This window comes from Pocillopora verrucosa, chromosome 3 (genome assembly GCF_036669915.1).
Source record: "Pocillopora verrucosa isolate sample1 chromosome 3, ASM3666991v2, whole genome shotgun sequence".
Classification (NCBI taxonomy): domain Eukaryota; kingdom Metazoa; phylum Cnidaria; class Anthozoa; order Scleractinia; family Pocilloporidae; genus Pocillopora; species Pocillopora verrucosa.
Window position 1 is genome coordinate 10,967,952 of NC_089314.1, and position 24,032 is coordinate 10,991,983.

Consider the following 24,032-nt stretch of genomic DNA (forward strand, 5'->3'; position numbering starts at 1 on the left):
GCTTGTCAGCACCTTAGGAAAATTTCATCCGTGTGGTTACTTTAAAAATACGAAAACGCTGGCTTTCATAAGATAAAGCTGAGGAAGAGGGCGTCGTAGCAGGAAGAAAATAAACAAAGGAAACAAGCAATTGACAATCGCCTTACCAATGATGTATCTAATTTTCAAGACTAAAGGGAAGAAGTAGGTAAACACAGTTATTGTAAACTTGCCATTTCAGTTCACTTGGTGCCCTCACTTCCCAGGAACCTGCAATTATGAGGTGATCTTATGTAAAAGTGAGCCACTGTAAGTTTGATGACTCAACTCGTCGGACATGTTAATCTTAGGGTTATGATTGTGCGGTCATAATGAGTACATCTCGGCGCGCGCTTGCCTCGTTCCCAGTGCCTTTTGCCGCGCGCGAACATTGTTCTCAGTGTTCACACGCTTCTGCTGTATTTTGTTTTGCTCCTTTGTCCTGACTCGTTGGCCGAACGTATCTGCATAAGAGTGGCTGGGCGTAGAGTAAGAACAAACATTTTACCCTTAGGTCTTGTCGGGCTTAGTGGCCCCTTACTCTACAATCACCTAGTCTAATATTTCAGTATTTGATTGTTTTAGCCAGCCTCGTAGCTCTAAGAATACATAATAACAAAAATTATGTTTAAAAAATGTTCCAAAAAAGTACTAATATCATGATCGTAGGGGAAAAAATCATTCTCACTCATTTTCTCCTATTATCAGGATCTAAGACTAAAACGGCTGCCGTGATCAAACGACGGGGTAACGCCATAGGCAACCTTGATAGCTGGGCCTCTTTAAATTTCTCTCTCACAGAATCAGTCATCTCATTTTATATCAGCTACAATCCATGTCTGCATTTTTGGTCCTGATACTTTCGATTGCTCAGTATCGCTGGAAAAGTTGTATGTTCCTCCGCGTTGATTTGCAGCTGTAGTTCTTGCATTTTGAACTGTAAAAAATAATGGAATATGGAAACAAAAAGACGATGAAGTCAACCAATAAACTGGTGTAACACAAAAACAGAAAAAAATTTTAACTATAGCGATCTTCGCAGGCCTTAATGAAAAAAAGTTTCAGTAATAAAGGAATATGTTAAAAATTTTCGCAGGCGCATAAGAAAAAAAAAGTCTGAGTCCTGAAACCCTGCGAGAAATTGAACAACAGATCTCCTAGATTACTCGGCTATTTCATGAAACAATGTATGTCGCCCGGTTTGGAAAATGCCAGGATCAGCACTGTCACGAGTGTCCTGTGCAGAAGTGTAATTCCAAAAATGCGACCAAACGAATGTTCCGACATATCTACGTTATCTTCAGTGGCAAATCTTCGTGTTCAACTTGAATTTTTCTTAATGGTTGCCCAATATCAGTTACGTCACAAAATTACGTGCAGAATATTAAATTTGAAATACGCTGGAAAAAAAAAAGGGATGGGAAAAGAGTCTCTTATGGTCTCCATGGAAACGAACCCGTGTATTGTTGATCCTATAAACTGTCATCAATGACCCTTATAAAAACAGTAATTATGACGTCGTTAAGTTCATGACGTTGTAAATATTTCTGACGTCGTTAGTCTTGATGATGATGTCGATCATATGTAGTGCGCCATGAAGTTTCTTTGTGACGTCGTCTAGCGAACGAAATCGTTGGGACGCATCTGTTGAGTTAAATCAAGTTGTACAACAAACACTTTTAACTGAAGACGACACAGGAGTGTCGACTGAAACATGTTTGTGAACTAAAAAAATTGAATTTAGGTGTTTGAAAATTATTTTTACTCTGTTCCATTTACGCACAAAACGGCAATTTATCTGAAACTCTTCAAAATTTTAGTTTCAGCTTTGTCAATGTTTTCTTTCGCTCTGTGATTAGCTCCAGACGACTCGCGTCACCCTTTTAATAGACCAATCAGATAAACCGCGAATCGCGACCTGTTCACGTGCATTTTCTCGCGCTTCAGGAAATTTTCTTAGTTTTACCTTGAATTCTTCTTGACCGTGTCCCTTGCCATACTTGCCTCGTTTTGATTGGCCATTGTGATTTTTTTTTGGTCTTCAGCGCAATCAATACTAAATTAAAATGCATTCTTATACTTCGTCACCTGTTTGAATTCGTGTGACAGAGATGCTTCGCACAGCGTTCTTGGAGTTCAACGTTGACTGTTCTTTAGACGACACGGCGTTCCGCTTACATAATGTACCAATTAAGGTCTCCTTAACCTGGAAGAAGAGATTAACAATCGGTTTGGTATCTTTGATGAGATGCATTCTCTCCTTAGACTCATAAGGGGGCGCTAACGCCACGAAATTTACAAATGGACTCCCAATATAACTCCATCATATGCTTCGTATATCCACAAGTAAAAAAGGACATCTCCCAAAGATACAAAGGTGGTCCAAATTTCTCGTTACCAACACTGAATAAGAGGAAAGGGAGAAATGTTTCGAAGGATTTGTACCCCACTCTACCCCCACCGAAACAAAGTTCTCCCTTCTGTGAACCGATAACTTTGTAGTTGCTGGGGACAACAGTTTCCCTGCACCTCTACAGGAAAAAGACGTATTCGTTATTCCATGCGGTCAGTCAAGATGATTTTAAATCTTCCCTTAAGATATCTAATGTAGAGGCATATATCTTAAGCAGATTTATAAAATAGCAAACAAATTAAGAGTTTAATACGACAAGAATTAAGAACAACTCGTTAAATTTAGTACCCAAGAAAAACCAAAAATATACCACTTAAAACAATCACAAAAGACTTACTGCATCATCTAGAATGCAAAAAGTGACGAATATGAAAAATCCCTGAAGTGAGTTCAAGATGGTGAACAGATAATGAAACACAACTGTAGAGGAAATGAACGTCAAAAAGCCAAATAACCACGTGACTCCCAGGACTGGCAGCAGCATTGCAGTTCGTCGTAACCAGGCCTTCACCTGCTTGGCGCATGGCCTGGCACGTGACATGCTGGCTTTAAATTGTGCAGCTCTGTTTATTTGGCGCAGCAAGAAAATTAACAAGATTGAATTGATCTGAAAAAGGGAAAAAACATAGCAAGGAATATAAGATATTTGTTTTATCGAATAAATTTCTTTTTTTGATTTTAAAATCTCAATAAAAAAAGGTAAGCAAGATCATTAATGTCGTGGTTAAATCAGGGAGACATTTTTTTCAGCCAAAGATAACACTAACAGCACATACTTCAGTAAAAACAAATGCGAAAAGCCTATTTGAGAGGAAAATATACTCAAGAGATGGCGTGGATGCGTTGGATTTAATTGAAAGGGAGTCAAGAAAATTGGCTCGAACACTTTCGTCGACGCTCGCTGCTAAACTTTCCTTGAAAATATTTTCCATTATCCCATCTCTTAGTTTAATTTTTTTTTCTACCAGAATTTTCCCTGCCTACGTAGCTTAGGTTGTAGAGCTTCGAACTCCCGCGTGGTATTCTGGTCTTGATTACGAAATGGAGGCCATGGTCAATGCAACCTGGACAAAGTCCCCAGCAAAGTGTTGTAAAGCGCTATGAGCTAATGGTTGTGGGTGCTATGGGTGTTATTTTCATAGTGTTACTATTGTCATTATTTAGCTTTGGACTGGGACTTTACAAGAAACATCATCAGATGAACCGTAAGGACCCCTATATATTTCCTATCAAGTCCGACCTAACTCAATCGATAATAATACACTATTCATTTCAGAAGAGATAGTTTGTCGTTTTACATTATTCCTCTAGATTTGAAAATAAGTTTCTACTTCACCATGTTCATATCTGACCAATATTTTCTAGTTCGCGTCCAAACAAATTGACCGCGTACCTGACGGCCATTAATTGAAAGAGTGTACTCACAGTTATAACTGTTGCGACTGGAGCGGCAAACGCCCAATAAATGACTCCGTGCTTCGTAGTCAGCCAGCAATTATTCGCTGCGTTAACTTCAGTACCAGTAACTATGAGAGAAACAGCGACTATTGATAGAGGGGAGCCTGGAACAATAATAAAATTTGGAAAAAGTGAGGCGACACTTGACCGTAGTTACAAGTAGTGGAATGAAATTTATTTTCTCCTACCCCATCCTAATGCGTAGAGCCATTTCATCTTTGGTTCAAGAGTTTCTCGAGTTTCCACTTTTATGATTAGGAAGTACAAGATAACTCCATGACACAGCATCCACGAAAACACAGACAACAGGAAGTAATGGAGAAATGTGGCCGTGATGGTGCATAATACCTAAAGCGAGAAAGCATCATTAGGTCTGGTTTTCAAATGATGTGGAATTTCCCGACCGCATAAAGTGGGCCGCACGATCTAGCGAGCAAAAATTCAGAATTGAGCACAACCTGGGTGTAGAAACCAATCCCCCTCCTAGCCCCAGTCCGCGCGGTTATTCATATAAGTTTAACTTGAGCGTGGATCATGAAAATAAAAAGGGTGTGAGCTCGAGTTGAAATTTAATCGCAAGTACGTTCTTATGTCAGCCGTATCCCAAAATCTTCAGGTAAATTGCCCTTTCGTCGAGTGTCCCGTATTTATATTGGTAATAGGACAGAGTGGAGTCCAATTCGGTCTGTAATCATACGAGTGATTAACAAAATCGGACGACTGTGAAGTAGGATGTTATTAGTATTGCCTATGTTACACACATTCTTGTTATCAGTATTTCCTATGTTACTTCCAGTTTTGTAAGTAGTGGTTCCGTTCTTGATGTATTATGTTCGTAATACTTTACTTAGAAACCACTGGCAATGGCGCGTAAATAGAAGAGTTCGGTCGAGTTGTCAGGAAATTAAACTCAAATTTATTGCCGGTGCGTTGGTTGTGCTGGTTTCTACTCAGACGATCAGGGCTTTGCTGATTGTTTTGTCTATTGTGGATGTGGTCACCGCCTCTCGATTAAGTGGATATTATTTGGTGAGACCAGGGTGATCAGAACTACATGGAAGCCAAGCCGTTTAACAGTAATTACCTGCGGCAGTGCTCGTTCATTTGGATCTGAATCAGGCGCAAAGTTTGGAGAACAAGAAAGATGTTCTTTTCATACAAATTTTCATTTCACGCACATTTTAAAATCTTCTGTAAACAATTACTGTACGGACCCACGGCAACAAGAAATCTATTCGTTTTATATAATAACCAGCAAAATTTTGTTGCGGTGATGTAAACAATGTGTTTGTCTTCCAATAGAACATAAGTAAGATCCAATAAAAATGCGTTTACAGCTTATTATCACTAATCCATCAAAATTGCACAGTATCCTTGATGAATGTCACTAGGAAGTAGGTTCCAGTTTGTTACCTTAGGCCTTCGTGCGTGATCAGCTAGGATAATAAAAAGACAGGAGGCAGCAATAGCTACACACAGGTTCAATAAAATTATAGTGCGGGCGCTCTTTACTCGTTTCCAGTACAATACGATCACGGCAAAGGTCAGCAGAAGAAACAGCAGAGAGCACGCGCAGCCTGTTGTGGAAATATACCCTAAGTAAGGTTGATGCTGCTCACCGCCATCTATCTAAAAAACGAAAATGAAAGGTCCTGTTATGCCCGATAAAATCAAAAAAATATTTTGTGACCTAAAACATAGATTTTCTTGGGGTCTAAGAAAATGACTGGAGCGTTTTCCTTTTAAAGAAAGAAAAGCCTTTTTATCTCGCATGTCTTGGCAATATAAAGAAGTATGAGGCAATGTAATTTTGTCCGAGATAGAAAGAAATTTCAGTACTTCTTACCGGCTCGTTGTTCAACAAAACTGAAAAAATCGTCAGGTGGTCACATTCACACGTGGTTGAACGCGCGTTTGACTCATTATCCACGCGCACGCATCCACGTGTTTGCCACGTTCGGTGCGACTGGCCGATCTCCCAGAAGACGCATTGTCCAATCAAATGACCGCCCTGCACGGTAAAAACAAGGTAATACGATCGTATACTAAACCACAAAATTGTCGATAGTTAAGAAAACCCCACACTGGGTTTTTTGGAGGCGTGAAATGTTTATTAAGGAACGCTTTATCCTTTCTTCGAACAACCGCTGTTAAGAAATACAATAATGCAGCCTAAATGTCTTTTTCCTTAGTTTACAACCAATAATGGTTTGACTGGCTTTCGATTTATTTCAAAGAGGTCAGTGTTTCTCCGATTGCCATTGAGGGATAAAAGTGAAGTAGACGAAGAAACATAACGTAAAATAAGAAAATAATCCTCGCAAGTGAACCACTCGAAAAGAACTTGCAGGAAAAGATGCTTGCAAAATTCAAGCTTGGACGCTTTTTCTGAACCGTGCCCCCGAGACACTTAAAATTTTTGTGGGGTCTAAATTACTGTAAAGGAATGTGCTCACAATTAAATTAAAGAAGTGATTACAAGTAAAATATATTGTTAAAAAACAACAGAGTATTTGTTACAATCCAATCAAAGGACTGCACAGGCAACATCACGTTGACAACAACTGTTAACAACATGGACTAACTAACTGATATAACTTTCTTACACCTTGTTGTTGTGATCAAAAACCAGTTTGAATGGTACTCTCAGAGGACTCGTTGGATGAGGGATGATTTTAGCGGAAATGATTCTCGAGGTCTCTGGCCTTTTTTCCTGTTCATTATCGGATGCCTCTCTTTCAAGTCTGAAAAAATTGTGCAGTGAATTGTAGGCAACGACTGCTACTATGTTTGTGGAACTATTGGCGAACACTGAACCAGGAAACAGGACGGATGCCCCATATTGGGAGAAATCGACGGCGAGCTGAGAAATAAGTCGAAAGTCAAGTGAGTTTACTCACTTAACCGAGTTGCTGAAAAGGAAATGGTGTTAATTTTGGACGCTATTATGCATGCAATCAATCATCGCGTGAAGTTTCAAGGTTATTCTGTGTTGCATGATCAGCCCTTGCGGTCCCCGGCTCCGGAAAACTGGGCCCTAGTACTCGAAATCTAGGCTTACGGATAAACTCCTCTGGGAGAGGAGTGAGACACTACAAATCTTATTCTTTTGGATTAGTGCATTTAGAGAGTGCAACCACAAGATGGAAGAAAGAAAATTGTCAGCGGAGCTTATAGAGACGAAAAAAGAGGGAAGAAAGAAAAGGGACCGAAACGTTACAATTCAAATCACGCGAGAAAATTGTTATGTTTTCTTATGTGCAAGATTGTGAAGTAAAGGATGCTTTTTGACATTTTGGGTGCTAATTGAAATTTCCTGTGTAGCTAAATATCAACCGGTCTGGTTGGTCATGTCCCAATAATAGTAACGCTCTATGAGTGAGACTTGGGAGACTAACCATTTGGATTGTGTCAACTCGATCGACTCTGATGCCGATGTTTCTTGATGAGAGGACAAATGAAGTGGAATTGATTGAACTGCCCAGCTGACTGCTTATTTGAGAGGCAAACTCATCCATTGTTTCTAAAAGAACATCGGTGACGTTTTCGTGATTCTAGAGAGAAAAAAATCAGATATCCATGTTGATAGAAAGGAAACTCTGACGCCATCGGTGACGTCACACCTAGATTCAAATCGAGGCAACAAAACTTTGTCGATAAAAGACGGATAAACATTTAAACGGGGCGAAGGAGCTTGTCTAGACCACTAAAAGTGACATCATCTATCTTTGGTCTCAATACCCTTTGTATTTGTAGCCATGTTTGAGTATTCTCTTCGTCCAGTAAATTGCTCCCTGCCACCAAGATGTTCCGTCGGTCAGCGGGTTTGGTAAAAGCCCCGTTGTTTTGCAGGGAATTGTATGTTACCAGTAGTTCAAGTATGTCCACGGATTTAGACAGTTCTTTTGCGTTGAGTCTTTGCTCGTTTCCAGGCCTTGTCAAGGTGACAAATTGTGTAATGACCGTGGTTACGTCGATGGAGTGGTTACCACTCAACATAGCCTCAATCTGGTGAGAAGTGTACTCAGCAAGTGAAGCTTCCAGTGTATTGTTAAGTTAAAATATGAAGTGTTTTAACTACCACAGTAATTGACCACTCTCCAATTGAGAGTGTAAGGGAAAATGTAAAAAAAAAACCGCTTACAAACGAAAGAAGAACCTCCCAATGAATACCTTCCGAGCAACTTTCTAATATATTCAAAGTCACGTTACTTTCATTCCCAAGGTCTCATTAGTAATTCTCCTGACCGTCTGCCATACAATTATTATGATGTTAAGTCGGAGAATTTAATACTGGATCAACTAGTAATCCCCAAATTGATAATTTTTCTTTACTCTCTACACTTGTCCACTTGATATTGTATTGATATTGTAAGGAGAAATTCTGTCTTGGTCACTCTTTGGAGTTAAAGGTTAAGCTTTCTTTTTGTTTGAACTCTAGGGTTGTGGGATCGTGACCCACTGTAGTCAATAATTTGTCTTTATGTGTTGCTTCGAACCATTAACAGGGAGTTTTCTCCTCCAAGTTGGTTGAGTTTTTGGTCACTTTCGCCTCCCCGGCCTCAGATAATATTTTTTCTAGAATTTCATGTTTCACCGTCAACCTTCGAAATGTTATATGAAATCCTTAAATGTTCAAAGCCAAGAATGTAGTCGTTGTTTCTTTTTTTTTAAGACGACATAAGCGTTCTTTCATTTCAACTGTGTTCTTTGGCATCACTGAGAAGACTTCATATCTTCATAAAAACTCATACCTGTGTTTGTAGAGGAGACATCTTATTGGAAGTGGGGTTGGGATGTTTGTAAGTGTCTGTCGTGAGAGAAAACAATTTCATGTCGTTCATTTACTATAAACCATAGTTGTGTTAATAGAATAAGTTAAGACGTTAAAGAAAAGGTCTGGTCGGATTGAAAACAGGGGGGAAGGGGAAGGGGAAGGGGATGGGAGGGGAAGGGGAGGGGGAGGGGAGGGGAAGAAGTGCTCCACCAAATTCAGGCTTCACTGTACAATAAAGCACCACGAAAGCCTACCTCTGACGAAAAGGTACGTGGTGTTTATACTTTGAAACTCTCCCGCTTTGACAGTGCAACGGTAGATCCCCCCGTCCTCTCTTTGTACATTGTTGAGTTCTAAAGTGCCATTTGCTATCGTATTCAGTCGTGGATCATCTGCTGGTATGGTCTTGTGGCTTTTCTCCCAGGTTAGGATGACACTCCCTTGAAGTTCACTCAAATCTTGGTCAGTACACCAAAGGACCACTCGATCGCCAAGGTTTACGACGAGATGCATGTAAAAACGATGGGGCGAGTATCCTAAAACTGCAACAATCGAACGTCGTTTTTTTAGTAGGTTATTTGTATTTTAGATGGTTTCAAGCGAACTTTTAGTGAATTACCTGGTTACGTCGCGCGTCTTGATTTATTGTTCACATTTGAAGAATCTCCAGTTCTCTACTGTTTTCTCATGTGAAGTTGTGTAAGAAACAGATTAACGACTATATGATGATTTCCAAAGGATTTGCTTTGCTTCGAGGCCGATTCGTGTTAGCAGAGATCGTTTCCCCAAACCCGTCTGAAACACACTAGATATAAGACAGGGATTCTCGTTTTTTTTTGGAGCAGACCTAAAATTGACCCCGTTTGGTAAAACGCGTAGCAAGCTCACCTTAACAAGCTATTGTGTTTTCGTTAAAAGCCAGTTAAAACTATAGAATTCGGTTATTTACAATGAAAAAGTTTTAACCCACAAAAACTGACCAAGAAGATATCTAAGCACCGTTAGAACCTATCACTCGGTTAAATTTTTCCTGCCCGTCCTGAGTTCGATTTGCAAATAAAACAACAGGTTTGCCTCCCACCAGTCCGGGTTTTTAAAAGGAAAATATTTTATTTTATATATGCCCCGTTAACTGTTGATGCATTTATAATCTCCCTAACTGTGGAAGAGGTGATAACCAGATCTATACAACGACCTATTTCATCCATGCGAAAGTAGAAGCTACATTAATGTGTCATAATTTTTCTTGAATCTCCACGGTCTTGCATTGCGACAAGTTCTTTTTTACCAAATATTCCCCCTTTGTGGTCCTTAAAATCGTCCGGAAGTGTTATGAAAAGCGATGATAATATTTCTAATTTTTAAATTAGCCCCACGGCAAGTTTCTTGGCAGTTAGAAGAACTTTCCGGTCAACAAAACATTAAGGGCGTTCGGCGATGATTTTGGGCCAATCGCATTTGCGCTGCGGGGCAAGCTCTTCTAACTCACCGGTAATTGAATCATATTTTTTTTTATACAATTATCTTTTCAAATAATCATCGCTTGTCTTAAATTCGAGTGTGATCTCGGACTAAAAATGTTCCGGGTTGTCAGAACTGCGTAAGTCCAACTGAAATCGGAAACTAATTCTTTAAGTTAAAATGCAAATTCGGATTTTGTCTCTAAAAAATAAACGGCTTTGCTTTGTATTTACTGATACCTAAAACGAAATCCGAGTTTTATAAACTTTGTTTGGATATAAGGTGTAGAATTCGATGCAATCGGCGTAGAACAGTTTTGAAATCTCCCAAGAACTTTCCTCTTTCGATTGTCATATTTCTTTTCTTTCTTTATCTTCAATCTTCATTCATGCACCAATAAAATTCATCTGGAAAATCGTAAATATGCTAACATGACGATTCCTAACGTTACTTGGCCAACTTTCTATCAATTCTTCTCCTCTAAAAGAAAGACGAATTGATATTAATCAATCTTCGGGCCGGTTTTTGATTAAAATGGAAATTAGGTAATTTGGTATTATCAACTGAGTTGATACCGTAAATTGGCCGTCGCAATTTTTGAGGGTTTCAGTTTTTGTTGATATTTCTTTGTAACAGAGGGGGTAAGTTTCTAGAGAGAAGTTTTGCGTCGGTGGGAGATTATAACAAGATAATTTGGTGTTATCAACTGAGTTGATAACGTAAATTGGCCATCGTAAAGAATTTCAAAGCTGACGTTTCGAGCGTTAGCCCTTAATCAAAGCGAATGGAAACTGTTTATTTGTGATAGATATAGGTTGACAGCTAGATATATACATATAAATGAACAGATACTTTCCACAAAATAAGTCCCCGCCCGAAAAAACAAAACGCAAAACAAAGCGCTGCAACAGTTTCTACTGACTCATAGTCAGTCCTCAGTAAAAAAAACTCCCTGCTCCAGTTAACCGTTAACTCGTGTTCTTTGTAAACGGATGAATTAACCTGGAATTTCCAGTTGCGTTCATTGAACGTCTTGCAGCCTCGTAAGTAACTCGATATGGGAGAAAACTTAAAAATAGCAAGTTGACATCATAGTTTATGTCTTGCTTCAGACCAGATCATTGCCGAAGTTTTATTGCAGCAGAAATTTAAGTCCACTCGAAACGCAAATATTTCCACCTACAAAATTAAAAACTTGCCGATCTGCAAACTAGAACTCCCGAGAATCTTTATTCTGTACTACTCCCTGGCCTCTAAAAGCTATTTATATTTAACCCTTGACAAAAAATATAGAATAAATCATATTTAGTGGCCTTTCCACAAAGCTAAATCAGTACGAACTGAACTATGCTAACAGTGAATGAAACAAATTACCTTGATGTTGCAGTGTGGATACTAGCATGAACAGTGCTAAAATCTGCATCTTCGAAGTGTGAGAATTTCCACGCGTTATCCTAACTCTTTTAAGCTGTCTGAAGGACAGGATGCATTATCGAAATAAAAACATATGCTCATTCTGTAAATAAAGAGGCTCTTTTGATAAAATATTGAACCTACCTGTCACATTAAATCAAACACTTGATGCTCCTAAGACGTCTTAAACTTCATCTGGAAGTGCATCTGTCGATGAGTTAGGTCAAAAAGGAAATATCCCAGAAGACCACCTTTGTCAAATTGATTAATGCCCTTTTAGCTTTAAGTATAGCTTTCACATTCTAACTTTCGCTGTTCTTCGGAGAAAGAGAGCGATTTCTTTCAAACCTCGGGGGTGTCAATTAGGTATGACACATGCATAAATAATTAGCAAAGAATCATTATTCCTCTTCGTTCACTTAAAAGTTCTGAATCTTTGAGGGTTTTTTTGATGAAACAAACTAAGCCTTAACTTCATGTGAAAGCTTGTCATGTGTCACATGCCATATGCCATTAACAAAATGATTAGTCTATAGTCTTGAGTAGCAAGGAACATCAGCATCAAGTTTCAATTATCTGAAAGTGTAAAGCAGTAATTTCCAGCTCTCAGAACTTTTCTATATTTGCCCGGCGAACCAGTTTGCGTCAGGGTCTGTAAACTCACGCGAATACTCTATTACCTGTTGAAAGCTTTTCATTTTTTGGGGGGGGTTAATCAGTTAGCTTGAGAAAACTCCGGGCTCCATCAAAAAAATGACGAAAGGGAATTCTCCCTTCATAACCGCCATTTCCCTGACAACTGCAGCCAGCTTTTTGTCGCCCGCTCTCTGACTTAGAGCTTATATGTCATTTGCTGCTGTACACTGACGTGGAGGTTTGGCAAATGAAATTTTATTTCAAATATGAAAATAATACAGTAAGCGCTTTTTGCTTATTGTGGTTCAATCTATTGTTTCGTATACTTATTGACACGCCTGGATCTATTGAATAGGTAACTATTAACTGATAGAAATAAAGGTTCTTATAATTGTCTGCCTAAACTGAACATGCTCTCCAAAATGCACACCCATCTGTTCTCAAAGTAGTAGAATTCTCTGAAAAACCTGTTCAGGGCCCTCTATTACAGGTTTCAATTTAAATGGCCGCGCTCACTTGCCAGAAATGTTTGCTGAATCATATGTTTTCAGTGTTCTACTGTTATTAAGAGGCGACAAAACCAGTACTTCAGTTTGTATGCACTTGATCAGTGACGGGCCTGCTGAATGCACTGAGTTCGTCTTAAAACAATTATAAAAGGCAATAAACCAGTATTTTAGTTGTTGGTTGCTTGAAACATTGTTTCTGCTTAAGACCGCACTGTTTATCGGTTTACTGGCGTAATAGCGCGCGCGAGATGTTGGGAGAACACGAGCGAAGTTTGTAAATCACAAATCGGTGCTTTTGTAAAAGAAACTTCAATGTTTTGTGGGTGCATAAACGATAGGTTTTTGACCAAGCAGGGGGCTCGTATGGAATCGCATTTACTATGTAACATGGGGTAGCTTGATAAAAGTTTCTTAAAAGTGACGAAAAAAACGAAATGATTATAAAAACCTTGTTTCTCAGTCTTATTCTTGGGTTTATTTTTAAATCATTTGGGTAAAGTGTATTGATCAAATCACCAGAAAATACGATATTGCCATCATATTTCAAATTATACAAAAATGTCTTTCTGGGAAAAGGAAGCTCTGATTGCCACAAATTCAAGTTTAACACACACTTTATTTTTCTTTTTTTTACAAAATAATTTAGATTATGTTGACCCGCAGATAGCAAATTTGCTATTCGAGGCGGGTCAATCGTCAACAAACATTTACAATATATAAAGAAAATTAAAAACTAAATAGTTAGATATTGTTAAATTATAAAGAGAAGCATAACTGGTAAATACATCAATAGTTGTTCAATAAAGTATAGAAGCAGATAAATTAGTACTGAAAGCAATCGGATCAATTTGTTTTAATTATGCAGTCCTTAAGTTTAGAGGAGATCTTTTCAACATCAAGATAAGAATCTTCATTATCTAGTATCTGAAATAAAGACGTTTTTATTTGTTTATTAAAGGAATGTTTTGATAACGTTTTGAATTCTTTTGGTATCTTTTCCAAATTTTGACACCAACACGCGAGAAAGCCTTTTTTTGTAGGTTAAGTCTAGAGTACTTTGTACTAAAGAGCTGCGATTTGGATGATCGAGTATTGTAGGTATGAATATGAGATGTTTTAGTAAATAGTTTCAAAATATTAATGGGAGCCCTCTGGTTGTGCACATCAAACATAAGTTTACTTACGGCTTCATAATATAGGAACGTAACAGGCAGAATTTTTGCTTTGGCAAATAAAGGGATGGCATGCTCTCTTCGATCGGTGAAATAGATTAGGCGCAAAACTCGCTTTTGAAGAACTAAAATCTTGTTTAAATAAGCATTTGACGCATTGCCCCAGGCAAGGAGTCCATAAGTTATATAAGGTAGAATTAATGAATTGTAAATATTTACAAGGACAGTAGAGGGAACGAAGTACCTCAGCTTTGCAATCATCCCTATTGTTTTACTTATTTTTACGATAACAGAGTCAACATGGTTTTTCCATGACAAATTTTGATCAATTAAAACGCCTAGATATTTGATATAACTTTTTTGCTCTAAACTAACTCTTCGGTTTGTCTCACAATCTAAAATACCTATTTGTGGAGAAAAATGCATTTTTTTCTGACGAGGACGAAAAATTAAGAAATTTGATTTTTTTGTATTCAATGTCAACCTATTTGTAGTTAACCAGTCATGTACGTTATTCAACTCTACATTAACCGTTTGCTCGATCGCCTTAAGATTCTTATCAGCATAAAGTATATTAGTATCATCCGCAAAGAGATAAAATTTTAGTTTATCAGAACAAAGGTGAATGTCATTTATGTAAAGTAAAAATAGAAGAGGTCCAAGGACTGATCCCTGGGGGACACCACAGGGAGAGATAAATTTTGTTGATAAGTGCTCTCCAATCTGAATTGTTTGTGTTCTATTTTTTAAATATGATTGAAACCAGTCATTTATCAATCCACGGAAACCATAAAAGTTCAATTTATCGAGTAATATTTCATGATTGACCGTATCAAATGCCTTTTTCAGGTCAATGAAGACACCGCATGAGAAGTACCGTTTATCCATATTACGTAGTATATCTTCGACAATATCAAGTACTGCATGCTCTGTGGAATGTGACTTGCGAAAGCCATACTGTGAGGAGTACAATAGATTGTTTTTGTCAACAAATTCCTTCATCCGGTAGTACAAAAGTTTTTCAAAAATCCTATTAAAATTAGACAAAAGAGATATTGGTCGATAGATCTGTCGTCTCTTCTGCTAAAGACGACTGGTTATCATCCAATTCTGCCGTTTAATTTTGAGTCTCTTTGAGTCCTTGTTGTTTGCGAAGTCATCAAATCCTTCTTGTTGACTAACATTAATCTTTTTGTCTTTAGAAACTGCAAAGTGAATCAGAAACAGAAACATCAGCAAATGGGAAGATCAGTGACGAAGCGCTAACGCACGAAAAGTCAGCTTTTATACTCTTAGCAGTGGCCAAGTTACATTACAAACTCAGTTGATAAGAGCAAATGATCCTGTAATGCAAGCATGTGCTCAATCCCCCCTCTTGTGAAGAGCACAAGCCTGGTATATAAATGCAGATTGTGTACGAAAACTAGAGACTTGCTGGAAGGAACTGTTGACGCAAATGGTCAAGTATGGATGGAAAAAGATTCCTAACCCCTGAAGACGCTAAGGAGAGAGAATTTAGACTCTGATATATCAACACCAATATCCTGTACATAACAAAAAATGGCAGTCTCAGAAATGCGATCAGGAGCCAAAGACATCGATTATGTCTATCATTGTCACAACGCTACGATGACAAAGAATATGCTATTTGCGAAATCAAAGCGGCCTCACCTACAGGACCCCTTGATTAACATCTCTAATCCTTCCTACTGATTAGGCGAAAAGGAGCACGCGGTTGAAAGCTGGTTTCGAGGCACTGATTGAACAACAATTTAACAATATCACCCCGCAGAGACAAGATTGCTAATTGGAGGAAAATACTGGAGCTGGAACTGGTCAGAGTGAAAACAGATAATGCACCCCTTACACTGTTAGAATCATTGCATCTCACTTCAGACAAAAGTAATTCGCAGAATATATCAATTTGGAGTAAGATTACTGACGGGAACTCAGTATTTGTTATTTGCTCGACGCCCAGAACGAAATTTTAGCTCTGCTAGCATCTATAATGAAAAATAAAAAGCCAGCTGAACCCTATTTTATTGCCGAGGGTTCCTAAGACTACAAGATTTAGAAATCTAGAACGTACGCACAGGGAAACTCGTTTCTTTTCAACTTCCGTTTACACAATTTTTATGAAAAATTTCCTCTTGTAGAAAAGATAAAAGAAGAAACCGAAAGAAGCTTTGAGAAATATGCAAGTTAGGTAACTACTACACTGATGCCATCAGTTACAGGAGCATAACGATATGAACATTTGATATGAAAACTTGAGAGGTGAATACCACACTGGTGCAATCAAACAGTTACAAAAGGAGAACGATACAGTGGAGCACCTGGAAAAAAAGAGTCCTTCCTAACAGGAGTTTCAATAAGAGTCGGTTATTGGCGGTCTACTGCCGCCTGTAAGACCTCTCACCGCCGTATGTTTAGTGCGAGCATGCTCTCCTGTTTGGGTTTTGCCATATGGTACAGCAGCCTATAGTACTACCGGCAGCCGCCTATGGAATAAGTTACTGAAACTCCTCCACCCTTCGCACCCCTCCCACAGAAATTAATGCGAAAACCATAAATTCTTTAGTGCGTTATCAGCAGCATTCGAGCCACCAAAGGAAAAATGTTTACTCTCAACCAGCTAAAATCGAGAATTTTCTTCATATAGAATAGAAAAAAATTAAATTTGATGGCAAGGAAAATCATTACCAACCTGCAATTTGTATTTGTGTAGGAGTGGATCTTAATGCGTGTTTATTCAGGTACCGGTCAGAGTTTTCCTTGGTGTGCTTACACAACGTAATAACCATAGATTCTCTGAACTAATGGAGAGAGTAGAAAGAAGTTGATTCATTCCAACGATGCAAAACATACAGGTATGCTTTCTGATGACTTTTTTTTTTCAATAGAAATCAGTTCCAAAGATTTAGTCTTTACAGGAATCAAGGACATTTAGCATTCCACTCACACAATGTTTTGACTATAGAATCTCTGAACTAGAAGAAAGTTTGAAGAATTTCATTGACTAAAACGACCTAAAACACCAAAGTATACTTTCACCTAACTTCTAATTATTGAATTTCAGTTTCACGCATTTTTAAATTACAGCAGATGGTTACAGCTCACCGTATCTTCTAAGACGCAAACATTAAAAAAGATAAAGAATCCTTGTAGCGAGTTCAATATGGTAAAAATGTAATGAAAAACAACTGTAGAGGAAATGAACGTCAGAAAGCCAAACAACCACGTGACTCCCATTAATGGCAATAGCATTGCTGAACGACGTAACCAAGCCCTAACGTGCTTGGCACGTGTTATCTTTTCTTTGGACCTTGAAGCTCTGCTTATACGATGTAGCAGGACAAAAAACAAAATCGAGTTGATCTGAAAAAAAGGACAAAGACATGTTATATAATTTGTTAGTTATCATTATTTGTTAAATTTATGAAATAGCTGACATATTTTGAACTTTCTGATTATGTGATAAGTAACAAAGCGGGTTTTATAAAAGATTTATGATTTTGTGATGGGACTGTTACATTGCGTTGACAGAAAGGTGGAAGATTACATGATTGCAGACTGTTCTGATATTCTTTATGAGAAATGTTGACTTAGCAGACTTCTGTCGTTCGACTTTTAACGCTTCGGCAACGATAACAAACACCCTAGCTGTATTATCTAGATTCAAATTTAAAAGAAGATTTTATTTGTTTCCAACATTCTTTGCACATTATTTGGAGAAACTCGCCGCATATTTCCAGGTCTTAGTAAGGACTAATTCTGAAGTGATGCGTCTAGACCAATCGCGTGTGAGTGAAAATGCTTGGTGAGTCATAAAATAAATAATTTAAACAAAACACCACTAACCAGCACGATTATCGCAACTGGGACAACGAAGGTCCAGTAAATTATCCCATACTCTATTGTCAGCCAGCAGTTATTGGCTGCGTAACTATCGGCACCAGTCAATACCAATGACACGGCCACAATTGGCAGAGGGGAAACTGGAAGTAAAAAAAAAAATCAAATTAATAATCAAGCTTCAACTGTATTCACGTGCACAGGCTGCTATCGATATCCCTTTTACATGATCCTTCCTCGATATCTGACTGTTATTAATTATTTGTGATCGACCGCTGTTTCGACGACACTCAGCAACAATTGAGGTCGCAAGTTTTAATGAAACAAGTCATTTCTCTTACTCCATCCAAAGGCGTAGATCCATTTCATCCTTGACTTTATATTGTCTTGCGTCTCAACTTTGATGATCAGGAAATACAGGATAACGCCATGACCCAGCATCCATGAAAATACACACAATAGGAAATAATGGAGGCTTACTGCAGTGACTGTGCATAGCATCTACGGACAAAAAATAAAGAGATCAGTTTCCTAACGCGGAGGCCTGGAAGTGAGCACAGTGAACTACGAATAGAGAGATAGAGAGATATGGGTTTGAGATCTGACCGGGTCACTATGTTTCAATCACGTGTGAGATTATTTGCTCCCACAATTACACACTCCATTTAAGAGTATAAATGACTACCGGCGAAATAACAGATGAACCCAACGAAATAATGGACGTAGCCTGACGTTATTAATTCTGTGTCGAAAACAATTTTTAGAAATGATTGAGCAGAGAGTGGGGAGGTAAAAAAAACCTGCAGCTATCTCAATGTAAAAATATATATAAAGGTCCATATCTTATAGTCACCTCTATTTTTTTCGCATATCCAACCAGGATAATCAAAAAACAAGAAGCAGCAATGGCCACACAAAGATTCAGTAACATTATGACTCGAATACTCTTTACTTGTTTCCAGCACAAAACAACCACCGTAAAGGTCAGCAGAAGGAACAGTAGAGAGCATGCGCAGCCTATCGTGGAAATATACTCAAGGTTGTGTTGATGTTGTGCTTGCACCTAAAATGAAAATAGAAAAATAGAACAAAATAGAAAACATTTTATTCAACATTAGTATAGTTCATCGCATAGGGCCTCAGAAGTTGCGATTTCTGAAACCTCTATAAAAGCAAGTGACATTATTCCTCAATTTTAGGGAAGCAAGCGATTACTCGTGTATAATATAAAGAGCAAACTTTTCTTTTATTACGAAGGTCAAAAACGCACGCTGCTATGCGCTTTCGTGGGAAGCCATTTTATTGTTCTGTTGGCGTCAATGAACTGTAAAATGCGCGGATCAACTAAGTGAAATCTTGTTTTTTACACAACAACGCCAAAGCAATGAAACCAGCCCATTTACATTGAAGCAAAGTTAAGCGTTTTAAAATGCTTTCTAAAAATGCCCTCTTTTTCAGCCAATCAGCAATCTCTGCCTGGTTAAAAGAAACTCAGAGCATCTCCTTGCAGATGATATAATGAGCAGTAACATGCCATATTATGAAGTTTACCAGCTCGAATAGCCAGAGGGAAAAGTTTTAAACGTGAGCCGTAAAAGCCATCACCCTATTGAGACCCTCAACTCAGAGACTAAGGGAAGAAACATACCGTGTAAAGAAATACAGAATTAAAAATTGCGAGATACATAATGAACTTACCGGCTTGTTTTTCATTAAAATAGCGAAGATGGTCAAATGATCGCACTCGCACGTTGTGACTTTAGCATTTGATTCATGATCCACACGTGTACAGCCACGTGTAAGCCACGTTCGCTGCGATCGGCCAATCTCCCAGAATACGCACTGTCCAATGAAATTACGGCTCTGCAAACGATGTCATACGATTGTGTATAAGACCACATTAAATCAGTGCTGTTGACATTGATTTATCACCTTTTTTTCATTAATGCTCAGTGCTCATATTACCCATACCTGATTGTTACGTTTAAAAACCAGTTTAACTGGTTTTGCCAATGGGAATTTTGGAGTTGGTAGAACCGTAGCTGAGATGATACTCGAGCCAATCGTCTGCAGCTTTCCCCCTTCCTTTTGAGCTTCACTGAATCCCTTCTCCTTAAGTCTAAACACGTTATGAAGTGTTTTGTAGACGATGGTCGACACACGGCTCCCTGTGGGATCTGAAAACATTGACCCAGGAGCAAAGAATGTTGCACCGTGCTGAGCGAAATTCACATAAAGCTGGAACCAGAAATAAAAGAAGATGTTTGGTTGGATCAATTTAATCAAAAGTAATCTGAGCTTGCATTTTTTTGCTTTTCGCTCGGTGATTGGTCCAGAAAACACGCACCACTCTCTCAACCAATCAGATGAAAATTTAAACCAATCACGACCTGGTTGCCTGCTCTTTCCCGCGCTTTAGGCAGCTTGGTTGTTTTACTCTGAGTTCTCATTGGCTCTTAAAGGTATTTTTCTCTCTTCTGATTGGCCGTTGCGATTACTTTGGTTTTGGTTTATGGCACGTAATCAAAAAGCGCTCTCTATGTGCAAGACAAGACGCGCTTGTTAAGGAAACAACACGTTGGATTTACAGGTGAAATGATTCTCTTACAGTCCGCCTCGTAGCCATTTCTTGACGGTCAGTGATAATGCGTCAAAGGAAGTGGGAGGGAAAAAAGAGAGCAAACCAAAAGTATGCTGCTGACTCACCGTTTCATTCCGGTTTAAGCGATCAACTCTGAAAGCAATGTTTCTTGATAAAAGGACGAAGGAGGTAGAATTAGTTGATCTACCAAGCTGACTGCTTACTTGAGAACCAAACTCTTCCATTGTCTTTAGTAGTACACCGATGATGTTTTCTTGATTCTGAACATGTATTAAGTATGAAAGGTGATGAAGGTAAGTTTTGAAAACATGGTATAGGTTGATGGCAATGCAATTAAGTGAGATCTTTGTCCTCTTTGTATGATATATTGTTCCTTGAACTATTTCTGTATTTTTAACCTGGGCTATTACTGATACATCATCTGATTATTTTAAGTCACGTGATTGAAAAAAAAGGGACAGCAACATTATTTAGAAATATTCCAAAGTGGGTCTTCATCGAGGAGTCTTTCTCCACAGTCAGTCAGTCAGTCAGTCGGTCACTCACCCATGCCGTCAGTCTGTGAGACAGTCAGTCAGTCACTCAGGCCATCTATCAGTTAAACAGCCAGTCAGTCTGTCACTCAGGCAGTCAGCCATTCAGTCAGTCGGTCGGTCAGTCTGTTAGTCAGTGAATCAGTCTGTCAGTCAGTCATCAGCCTATTAGTCACCTAGACAGCCAGCCATTCAATCAGTCAGTTAGTAATTGCGGCTGTCAACCTTCAGTCAGTCAGTCTATCGGTCAGTCATTCAAACGATCAGTCGTCCAATTGGTCAGACAGTCATTCAATAAATCACGAAAGTGATACCATTATGAGATTTAGCAAAATCCAACAGCATTACCTCTTCTAACATTAACCACGTTTCAACATTTTCTTCATTCAGTAAATTACTGGCTACTTCCAAGACGTTACGTTGGTCGGCTGGTGTGGTAATGGCAGTGTGGTTCTCCAAGGAGTTGTACGTCACTAGTTTTTCTAGTATATCCAAGGATAAAGAGAGCTCGCTTGCGTTAACTTTCAGCTCGTTCCCAGGCTTTGTCAGTTTGACAAGTTCGGTAAGGACTGTACTAATGTTGGTGGGTTTGTCGCCGATCAAAAGAGCTTCAACCTGAGTGTGAGACAACTGATACTATTATGATGGGGATGGTAAGGCACAAAATACGAACATGGAAATACAACATTATCAAACGTAAGCCCTTGTAAGAGATAGGGTACACAAAGAAAAAAAAAGCCTCCGCAAACATGAAAAAAAAAATCAAATATCGAATGCAAACCCGCGACTTCACTTTGTTGTGGTTAATATTTTAGCAGTTTCCGTGAATGAAAAAAGTGACGAATTTCCTACCAAGATTGACCAAGAGAAAATGAGGGTTGGGTTGACTCAGCGTTCTTTAGGCATAAATTGGGTCCAGAACTCAAGCTAAAACTATGTTTCTAAGCTGTAGTCTTACGAAGAAAAAAATCAATGCCATACATAGCAAATTCTTAATGATTAATAGCAATCAAATACCTGCAGTTGTAGGCTTGAAATCAAATTTGTAGTTGTTTGTGTGAATAACCGAGGGGAGGGCGATGGCTGCTTTGTTGCTACAATCGCTGTAGTATACAAAACCATGCTCACGCTGCTCGGCGTATCACCTCTTCTCGTGATACTAATTGTCGCGACGTTACTTTTCTTGACACCATTTGTCGTTACAGGGCTTGTCGCAACTCTATTTTTTGCGACATTACTTTTCGTGTCACCATTTGTCTTGACACTGATTGTCATGACGCGACTTGTCGTGACACTACTTCTCGTGACACCACCCGACGTTGTACTATTTGTCGTGACGCAGCTCATGGTCACATTGCTTTTTACGACACTGCTTTTCGTGTCATCGTTTGTCGTGACACTGATTGCCATGATGCGACTTTTCATGACACTACCTGCCATGACACTACATGTTGCTGCACTATTTGTCATGACGCGACTTGCCAAGATACTGCTTTTCCGGACATTACTCGTCGTGATGCTACTGGTTATGACAGGATTTGTCGTGGTACTCCCTGTCGTTATATTACTTGACTTGACGCTATTTGTGGTGACGCGACTTGTTGTGATACTGCTTCTTGTGACATAACTCGTCGTGACGCTATGTTTTTGTGCACGGCTTGTCGTGACACTACTTAACATTACACTTCTTGTCGTGGAGCTTTTTGTCGTAACGCTGTAAGCAAGTCTAATATGACTTGCTATGAGGCTTGTCATGGCAGTTTCTGCGACACTACTCGTGGATGTGACTCCGTTGGATGGATCGTTCCCTGTTTAAAGCAAACAAACAAACAAAGATGTCTTGTCCGCTGCACGACTATCTAAGCTTTTGTGGCATAGGAATTATTCATAAAGACAGCATGAGTTCAGTTGTATCATTACAAGATGCCATTTGAAGGTCAACAAGAATTACCAATGAGTAAGTTTGGCCAAATGTTTTAAGATGCGCACCATGTGATATAGTTCCTTTAAGCAACTCTTTTAGCCTTCTGTTACCCTCGGAGACTGCATGTACAGGAAATGTGTTAACATGGCTTACAAGGTTAATCTCGTACCCAGATCCTACCCTGAAATTGTAACTGAATGGCCGTGGAAGGTCTGGGTACGAGCCTAATTCAAGGTGGTACCCCGTTGTGCTGAATGCTTCCGATAGGGCATTACTTTCGTTGTTGGACTATTCGGAGATGTACTGCCTATAAAAGGAACAATTTATCAGACTAGCAGAATGTAAAAGGGATGCAAATGTTTCAATTTCTCAAGCATTTCCCCAAAGAAATCTATTCATCTTTATCAAGTGTTATCTTCAGATATGAATTCGTTTAAATTCCGTCTTTCTGACGGTTTATGCCCTTGAATCTCTTCTTTAAGGGTTAAAGGGTTGCTTGGCAACCATCCTCAGGGACCATTGACTATTTATCCCCGGGGGGGGTTCGAGGGATTTTGGGGGACCAAATGGTTTTTAGGGGGAGGAAAGGAATGGGGCTTAGTCGTCTTCATAAGTATAAAAAGGGGGAAGACAATAGTAAATTGGCTGTCAATTAACTCCTAATAAGATGCGGGGGGAAGGGAGGGGAGGGAAGGGGAGGGGAGGGGAGGGAGGGGATTAAGAATAATTCAGAGCCACCAGGCCATAAATATTAAAGATGGAAATGTTAGATCCATCTTTTCTTACGTATTTTTAAGGTAGATACTTTTAACATCTATACTTAATGAAGAATGATGTACAACACTGCTAATTAACCACCGACCTATGACAAACAGTGTCATATTACTAATGCTAAAGACGTCGGCTGTACCAAAAGTACACGTGTATTGTCCAGAGTCCCTTTGCCGTACGTGCTCAAGTAGCAGGGTGCCTTTCCCGTCTGCATTTAAGCGTGGGTCGTCATTCGGTATAGTCACGGAGTTTTTCTTCCAAGTGAAATTCACGTTTCCTTGAAACTGGTCTAGGTTTCTGTCAGAGCAATTAAGGACGAGTCGATCGCCATTATTTACTCTCTCAGAACGGGAGGATTCGGAAATTCTCTGTCCGTAAACTGAAATAAAAAGATAGATGATAGCCAATTTAGTCAGTCAGTCATGAAATAAGCCAGAAAAGCATCTTGCCTGGCAGTTTGTAATTATGCACACTCCTCAGTCAGTAAAAT

At 39.0% G+C, this 24,032-nt stretch overlaps 2 protein-coding genes across 2 annotated transcripts; both read right to left on the minus strand.

The window, feature by feature from the left end:
- Nucleotides 1-216: 216 nt before the first annotated feature.
- Nucleotides 217-11,594, minus strand: LOC131797979 (adhesion G-protein coupled receptor D1-like). Its single transcript, XM_059115641.2, has 13 exons — nt 11,502-11,594; nt 8,921-9,208; nt 8,644-8,699; nt 7,631-7,897; nt 7,288-7,443; nt 6,498-6,752; nt 5,736-5,900; nt 5,303-5,518; nt 4,078-4,237; nt 3,857-3,993; nt 2,769-3,038; nt 2,107-2,224; nt 217-955 (listed from the first exon to the last, which is right to left on the minus strand). Exons 1-13 carry the CDS (start codon nt 11,548-11,550, stop codon nt 831-833), a joined length of 2,262 nt encoding a protein of 753 aa, XP_058971624.2. The 5' UTR covers nt 11,551-11,594; the 3' UTR covers nt 217-830.
- Nucleotides 11,595-14,940: 3,346 nt separating this feature from the next.
- LOC131797954 (adhesion G-protein coupled receptor D1-like) lies at nt 14,941-18,643 on the minus strand. Its single transcript, XM_059115620.2, has 6 exons — nt 18,566-18,643; nt 18,054-18,213; nt 17,719-17,855; nt 16,978-17,235; nt 16,565-16,673; nt 14,941-15,062 (listed from the first exon to the last, which is right to left on the minus strand). The coding sequence occupies exons 1-6, from the start codon at nt 18,641-18,643 to the stop codon at nt 14,941-14,943; spliced, it is 864 nt and encodes a 287-aa protein (XP_058971603.2).
- Between the last annotated feature and the right edge of the window lie 5,389 nt (nt 18,644-24,032).

What these genes read in the sequence shown, in the direction of transcription:
- LOC131797954 (XM_059115620.2), bottom strand. Translation starts at nt 18,643, where the DNA reads ATGTTACTGAATCTTTGTGTGGCCATTGCTGCTTCTTGTTTTTTGATT. An exon ending in GATATGCGAAAAAAATAGAG is followed by an intron (nt 18,214 to 18,565) that starts GTGACTATAAGA and finishes TTTTGTCCGTAG; the next exon opens with ATGCTATGCACAGTCACTGC. An exon ending in TTTGCGTCTTAGAAGATACG is followed by an intron (nt 16,674 to 16,977) that starts GTGAGCTGTAAC and finishes TCTCTCCATTAG; the next exon opens with TTCAGAGAATCTATGGTTAT.
- LOC131797979 (XM_059115641.2), bottom strand. Translation starts at nt 11,550, where the DNA reads ATGCAGATTTTAGCACTGTTCATGCTAGTATCCACACTGCAACATCAA. An exon ending in ATCCACACTGCAACATCAAG is followed by an intron (nt 9,209 to 11,501) that starts GTAATTTGTTTC and finishes CGATTGTTGCAG; the next exon opens with TTTTAGGATACTCGCCCCAT. An exon ending in CATGGCTACAAATACAAAGG is followed by an intron (nt 7,444 to 7,630) that starts GTATTGAGACCA and finishes TTTTCTCTCTAG; the next exon opens with AATCACGAAAACGTCACCGA.